At 32.3% G+C, this 8244-nt stretch overlaps 1 protein-coding gene across 1 annotated transcript; it reads right to left on the minus strand.

Moving 5' to 3' along the window:
- Nucleotides 1–3666: 3666 nt before the first annotated feature.
- On the minus strand, nt 3667–7895 carry LOC120347330 (uncharacterized). Its single transcript, XM_039417251.2, has 3 exons — nt 6361–7895; nt 5434–5641; nt 3667–4380 (listed from the first exon to the last, which is right to left on the minus strand). Exons 1-3 carry the CDS (start codon nt 7228–7230, stop codon nt 4205–4207), a joined length of 1254 nt encoding a protein of 417 aa, XP_039273185.2. The 5' UTR covers nt 7231–7895; the 3' UTR covers nt 3667–4204.
- Between the last annotated feature and the right edge of the window lie 349 nt (nt 7896–8244).

Raw genomic sequence — 8244 nt, forward strand, 5'->3', positions numbered from 1 at the left:
GATGACGTAGATAGGTGGACAAACAAAACAGCAGCAGTAAACATTTTTGGTGGATTATCGGGTCCTATAGGTAAAATTAAAAAATAAATAAATATGAGTTATTGCCTTCTATTGAATTCATCCTTCAAGTAATGAAAATCTGAATTGAGTTGCGGAGAAAACTAATTTATTCAAATAACAACAAGAAAAACCCAAACAACAACAATAACAAAACGAAAAATGTAGCATTATGATCTATATGTACCATTCGTGTCTACTAAATTTATATTGTTTTAACAACTTATCAACTTTCTTTGTTTTGCCGAAGCATAAATCATCCCTCGAACCAATGGTTTTCTAATTAAAGTTTCCTCGCATCAAGGGTGCGTGACTGTGATACACCAAGTGTTAGTCGAAAAGTTTCTTCATTATTGTTTGATCAGAAAATTCATGATGAACAAATCTATGTTGAGTCATAAATGGGTGTTCTAGACACGTATCTTAAACCACAATTTGTTTAAGAGCTTTAAATTTTACATCACTTTCTAACCGCATTATAAAACGACAAACGCATTTATATTTTATATATGTAGTCAGTCACTCGCGAGTGATGCCTGACTTCATTTCGCAATTGAGAAAAATAATATGATGGCCCTCAATTTACGAGAGTATGGGTAAACACGAACTAGGGATAGTCCGTAACATTACCTGTTCGTGTCAACTTTGTGCGTCAAGTGCGTTGCCTTACGCAACCACTTAAACTTGGAATAAATATTTGACATCAAACAAATCATTTCAACATATGAACCTTAGACCTTACAGAAGTCGTTTCTCATTATATTTACAATCTGAAACGTGCGATAGAATTTCGTGGGTTCTTTCAAAATTGTTTAGTTTTATTCACTTTTTGAATTGCTTTGTATACAGTAGTTCCGAACATCATCACATCAGGCTTTTGACTATAAAATAACTTTTGAGTGGAGCAAACCAAATGTACGAATCAAATCAATCCAACATTGTCAGTGCAATACAATCACACATTCGTATGGTATTCATATACGTGTTTAATCGTGATAAATAAATAGCTTTAATTAACGCACCCTTTTATGAATATTATGAATGTCATCTTGTCTCATGTTCTGTTCATCGCACTAACTATAAAAATATCAATGAATTGATGATAATTTAGTCTCAAATACTGTTTTGGATTTGTCGTACTCTCGGCTTAACAGATTAAGTTTTATAAAATTAAAAAATTCTTTCCAAAACTTGCTATATTGTTCAAACGAAATATTCACGTCAGTTGCTTAACATAACTCTCGATCGATCTGATTTTTACATTGATGTAGTTTAGATACTTAGAAATCTATTTATCAATTTATTATTTATGGTATTATAAGTTATGTAGACACGTAGTTTTTCTGCTAAAATCCGCAGTTTCGATTCTTTTGTTTATCCTTAGATAGATAAAACATTTTTATTCTAAGATTTTTTTACCATCAAAAAAATTCAATAATGATAATGCCATAAGAATTTACTGATGTTTATGCTACCGACTTATCTGGAAGAAGAGTTGCATCATTTGATCGGGTAAATGACAATCTTTAATAACAAAAATAAACAATTGACTGCTACAATATTTTACGTTAAAAATTGGTGTCTTTACTCGTAACGTTAGAAAATTTTACATTATTATACATAAGTTGCAGTGATTACAATCTTAATAAAGTACTTGGTCCAATAATTAAAAGAAAAGCGATTTTTTCACAACAAGACGTAGAAGAAATATACTAACAACAACAAGTAGAACAACAACAACATAAAACATGTACTATACATAAAACTGAGGCTTATTTAGGTCATAATACACATGTTTAATTGCTATTGGTTAATTTCAATAACGGTTGGTATGTTGAGAATCAACATTGTAAACGTTATATAGTAATGATGTGCACAATACATTTTATAAATACTGAAGTTGATCGTTATTAAAATGTTGCATTTTATACGTTTGATCATATCGTGATTCAATTCTGCTGATTAGTTGCCAGTTTATCGAAATTCTAAACGAAATGATTTAAAAATTGAGTGACTTTTACAAGTCCTTAAAGTTTGTTAGTGGTTCAGAATAATATTTGAAGCCTTCTTGTGAACTGAATTATAACCGGAATCCAAAGTATCATCTAATGGATGACATTGTGGTAAGCGCCTACGATACGATGTTGTAAGGAAAAACTTTGAGATAAGCTGTGCGTTGATTTAGTTTATGTTCAAAGCAGTTCTGAACAATAAATATAAACAAACGCAAAATTAAGGTTTAGCATAGGTTGTTTAAGTATTAACAACACTTTCAACAGATAGTCAATTCAACAAGTATGGTGCAAAATGTGAAGCTTTCGTGTAAACATTAATTACGGTTTACCGATGGATGAAAGTTTATTTACATTTTACTGCCGCAATGCCGTTTCAGTAATGATATAAACAATGAAAATATCGTAACAGAGAAATTTTAAACAAACTGACAAATTCTCAGAAGTTGATACTGAGCTTACTTAAATATCTTATCTACTTCACGTTATATCCTGACTATAAATTTGTAAATAAATAGTAACTTAGCTTGTATGATTTTTTATTTTAGTTCTGGCGCATTAACTTATTGGCGTTTAATAAATTTTTATATGTTGAATTACACCGTCTTTTCTTTCACACATGGAATTTATATTTTTGTCTTCCCTATAAAATTTGTAACAAAGAAGTATACAATTGGCATTTAAATTAGAGTAACGTACTCTAGAAAACCAGATCAAGTTGTTTTTTATTTTTACAATCTTGCATTATTTGTAAATTCTTACTACGTACAGCATTTTTTTCATCCCATGTGTTATTAAGATTCAACTCGAAGTTACTCACTTTTGATAACTTCGATTCGATAGTGTGTCATTTTCAAACAGCGGGGACATCGTGTTATACAAGCTGACTACAAGTGGCCGATTGGTGAAACATTGCCAACAAACTGTATTAATTTGTTGTTACAACAATATCAGGTTGAAGTTTAGAATTTGCTTCTAACACGTAGAATAGAAGTGTGTTCCTAGACATATAGGATTGCGATTGGCCCGGATTGGGCAAGATTTATCATCGTGAAACGAGGACCATTCTCCGATACTATTCATGTTTTGTAGTTGGTGTAAACATCTACTTACTTACTTGAAATTAGTGAAAGCATGAACTCATGAGAAGATGAATTCATTTAAGTTCATTTGTTTTGGCGACACTTCATTATAAATATACTATCGTTTTGCTTTTAATTGCTCTCATCAAGAAGTACATTGTCTGTTTTCTGACGTTGATACTGCGTATATTGGAAAAACATCATTCTAAGGCGCTCCAGAAGTGTGTGTACCAATATGGAAGTGACCAATTTTGTTCGCCTACTTTACATCAAGTTGTGTAAAGGAATTGAAACTTATGAACAGGGGGTATATTCACTTAGCTAACAGAGACAGTCCCCGGACTCGTAATATAACTAAAATAAGGAAACTCGTAATAAAATTATGGCCTAACCAAAACATGGTACACACACTACGGGAGTACCCATTCATAACGCCCTCAGTCTCGTAGTCTATCTGTATATGATTGACAATCCCCCTTTTTATCGTGTTGTAATTTAACAACATCATTTTTCTTTTGGCCATATTTTATTTCTTTTGATATTTTTTGTTCGAAAAGGATAACACATTCTTTTAAAAATAGATTAGTGTCACAGTGAAAAATTAAAGAGAATAATGCTTCATTGTTCGGTCACCAGTGATAACGATATTTGTATTATGCAAATAGTTGATAAAAACAAGTTTAATTCAATTTTTCGCATGAAAAACTGTTGAGAAAAATATAAAAAGTATTCTAAAGAAACTTAAAATGACACCATTTTTCAGGTGTCGTGACGGAACTGTGTTATACAATGTTGTACTTTACCAAAAATAAAAATAAAAAACTGCAACTAAAAAAGCATGACAATTTAAAAAATGTTCATATAGCATTTAAATCCAAAATTGGCACAAATATATGATTGTATAATTCGAATAAATCTTCTTGGCTTAGTTGGTTGACACAATCGTTCAGTTTGAATCTCAGTTTCTCCACGATCCTCGGAGCGATTTGATTTCTTTTATCTTACGTCATCAGTTTATCGATGACGTCACATTCAAATACAATTTGATTTCTGTCATGTATGGCGTTTCATATGAAGAGACAAATGATCTGATCTACTGAAAGCTCTTTCACAAAGAGTACATTTGAAAGGACGATGTCCTGTGTGCTTTCGAAAATGACGTGTGAGTTCGTCTGAACGAGCAAATCTCCAACCGCATCCAACCCACGTACATTGGTAAGGTTTTTCACCTGCAAAATAAAGTAAAAAATTATTAAAATCATTTCAAATGTTGAGTTACTAAAAAATGCCATGTGAAATTTAAAAAAAATGTATATATCTTATCGTATTTATCGCAAAGGTTTCCGATAAATATGTAGAGATTAAATATAGATTATGTGATTATGATTCAATATTCGTATACTTAGCAAAATAAAATATTAATTATTAGTATATTTTTTTCATTAATCTTTGAACAATACTGGGCGTTGCTTATTCTATAAATTTATTTATTTTGAAAAATACATTGGGGTTTATCATCTGTTCTGTGAGTGAAGTATATGTATCCTAAATTTGAGTAGCTTCTACTTTTATATTTTTTTTATAAACTATTATGTAAATATCAGAAACACGCTTCTGTACATAGGATTACTTTTTAAAATTATATTGCTTTTGACCCCGTATTTCTATTTTAAGCATTAACGGTAAGCAAGAACGGCGTGTTAATCAAGGTAATCAATGTTACGGATACGGTTTGCCTAATAAATCGTATAGTTTAGTGACTTTTACTTCACTTTTTATATTTTGACATGCGTGTTGTCTAGAGACTTTAGTGCGCATATCTCATTATCAACTCTGCTTGAGCAATTCACATATCTGATTCGATTTTACAACCTAAATCAACCTTAAAGCTTCAATCAATAATATGAATGCCTGTATCGTTGTAAACATCGAAAATTTATCGATGGACGTCTGAATTATATATATATATATATAAACAGATAAGCTGGCATTTCGGTGTGCTAAACATCCTTAGTTTTGATAAACATTTTATTGACGAACCAAAGAACGTCAAAGTGCGCAACAATTACTATCAATGGTAATAAAGATCTAACATAATCACATAAGCGTATCGCATATGTGCCATCGTAGCTTTTACTTAGCACGACATGCTTCTGACACGTTGAGTTAACGTCAAAATTTTTTTTATTTTTGCAGTTAAAAAAATCTTTTGCCATTTGTTTCCGTTTTCTCCTCTGCTAATGTAAATGCGAATATTAGAAATATAAATTCATTTTATTCACCTGTATGTGTTCTCATATGAGCCTTCAAGTGTGAACTTTTATTATAAGTTTTGCCGCATCCCCCGTGTTCACAAACATGAATTGTAGCCTTCTTTCGTCTTGTTCCAGTTCTTCGTGGCTTTTTGGCAGCAGGTTTTGTGGATTTTAGATATGGAGGGAAATTTTGAAAACCATTTTGCTGGTTATAATATTGCGTTTGAAATGGAACCTGAAATACATAAAATAAACAATTGAATGGTAAATTTATATCGTTCAAACATTAAACTTTGTTGCAATATTGAACTTCGCAAGATTTTCAACAACAGCAAATCCTATTTTAGACAGCTAATTTAATTCAATTGTCATCGGAATTTGATAAATAGGGATTTCATTTTCTTCGAAATTACGAGACAGGTAAAATTGTTGTCTGTCTGTCACATGCATTTCGTCAGGTTCACGTTATTCTGGCGCGCGACAGAGTCGTTATTCTGTCACAAATGAATAAGCAGGTATTATAATCAGATTCGTAAAATTTTTATTTGATTTGTTTGTCGCCTTTAATTACTAGTTGTGTCGTCACAGATAGTTTCATTCGAGACAAAAAGAATATTTACCGACGTCATAATATCTACAAGAACAATACACACAGGATGTAATGAGCCATTTAAAGCGGTATTTAGAGATTTTACTGTCGCTTAGTAGATGCAATCTATAATTACATGTGACGCCTTGCTACTGTGTCCACGCGAATACAATTTATGATACGACTACCCCCGAATGTTTCACAGAAAGTCTTCTTTGAATATATTAAATGGAAAGTGTATATCCCAAAAACAAGTTTTAAATTAAAGTCCTGTTGAGATATGTCCATCGTTTAATGGTATTCGGAGAAATGCAAATATAATACTATTTTAAAAAAATCAGTCATTACTTGTTTTATAATTTTACCTTTTGTGTGAACACATCTGCATGTTGTGGATCAAAAATCATTCCATTGTGTTGATAGTTGTTGAACTGATGACTTTCATAATAATGTTGATGTTGTTGTTGAACGTCACAATGCGTATGTGAAAATTGATTTTGAAATCCGGAAGTAAAATTTGTGGTTACGGAAGCACACTTTGTAAAACTGGATGACATATTTGACGTCACGGAATTCATTGGCATGTTTGGGGTGCATGTGTTGCCATTTGACGTAGCACCGACTGTAAACGACGGAACGTCACTCGGAGTACGGTTGTACGCAACATTTTGTCTATTGAAAGTAGAGTTGAACATTTCATTTACCTGTACGTGGTTGGGTAATGAAGAGCAATATTCATATGGTGGGTTCGATCCCTCAGTTGGTGAAATTGGTGGAGTTAGATCACCATTAGTGAAGTGATATACTCCTTGAACCATGTTATTTGGGACACATTGTTCCATGCGTGTGGGCGGCACTTGTAAAAATGACTGGTGTTGAACACATGGTAATTCATACTTAGGCCTCAGAGTAAACAAGGGACTTGCAGTCATTGCATCATCAATTGGCAATTCTGGAGAATTTGCAGTTGTAATCTCTTCCAAAATATCGAATCTGTCGGACTTGTTCGTAAATGTATTGCTATCATCTGAAAGCGGCGATAGAAGTTCTGCCACGAAACTTTCCGGAATTTGCGGGAGTTCGTCATTTTTATCTGTCGCAAATATTGGCGGTGATTCCCGGCATTCTTCTTCGTCCAGTATGAAGTCGAGATAGTCTGAACCATCTGACAAAATATCAGACAAATCTGGAAGTGGTTCAAGTTTGGACAGCTGGTGAACAACGTCAAGCGTCATTTTTTGCTTGTTAGTGGTCTTCAAATCAGTATTTTTATAAAAGAAAAATCTACAAAAGTTAAAAACACAATATATTTTATTTCATAATATATATTCTCATCTTTTATATTTTACGTCATACTCACAATGCAATGTTGCCGATCTTTGTATACCAGCAACACTCTGTTTTAACTATCTGCTCAACAAATTGCTTCATTAGTCACAGGCAACAATTCTAAAATATAGCTTGTCAGGCTTCCCTCTTTTTGACTGGGTTAGTCACCATTTAAATCGTCAATTTTGGATAGATATGGCTAGTTTAGTCACTAAAAAATGTACCTTTATGATAGATACGATTACATATCGCGCAATACTGATTCACATCATTCCTAATTATTAAATTTTCCATCTTGTTTCTTATGCTTGAATATTCATGAAATATTATTGAGTCTATCATGACTTTAAATAACATCATCCACATATATGTTATGGATGAAATGCTACATACTGCACTGCATACATACAATATATTTCATAGTTCTTGCATAATGATTGCATCAAAAAATCCTTTAAATGCTCAACGATAATATCTACGCGTCTAACATTAAATGTCATAACTTGCAATAAAATCGGATCTTCGCATATATGAATTATATGTAACAATTCACTGAGTATTCGTTTAGGAGTGCACTTTACTCCTCTCCTTGTCTGCTCCTGCTAACCGATTTGACGTTCTTAGATAATGATGACGCACCTGCATTTGACGTTTCTAAAAATACCTGAGATATTTCTTTACGCTGCTAGAACTTCTCTCTTATTTTTTCTTTTGAGAGAAACGACCATCGGATGAACGTTTTTACGACCACGTGAAATATGCGTGCTCGCGTCCTACGCATTTACGTAATAACTATCTACAATTCACTTTAATAGCTTAGTATTTATTACAACTTAATATACATTTTCTATTTGTATTGCACACATGAACTAAGAAAATAAGGTTATAATGAAGGAGTGGTTCATTTAAGTGAAGATTTC

The sequence above is a fragment of the Styela clava genome, chromosome 11 (assembly GCF_964204865.1).
Source record: "Styela clava chromosome 11, kaStyClav1.hap1.2, whole genome shotgun sequence".
Classification (NCBI taxonomy): Eukaryota; Metazoa; Chordata; class Ascidiacea; order Stolidobranchia; family Styelidae; genus Styela; species Styela clava.

Coding starts and splice junctions, on each gene's coding strand:
- LOC120347330 (XM_039417251.2), bottom strand. CDS start 7,230: ATGACGCTTGACGTTGTTCACCAGCTGTCCAAACTTGAACCACTTCCA. Junction 5,642..6,360: donor CAGATGTGTTCACACAAAAG/GTAAAATTATAA, acceptor TATGTATTTCAG/GTTCCATTTCAAACGCAATA. Junction 4,381..5,433: donor TCATATGAGAACACATACAG/GTGAATAAAATG, acceptor TTTATTTTGCAG/GTGAAAAACCTTACCAATGT.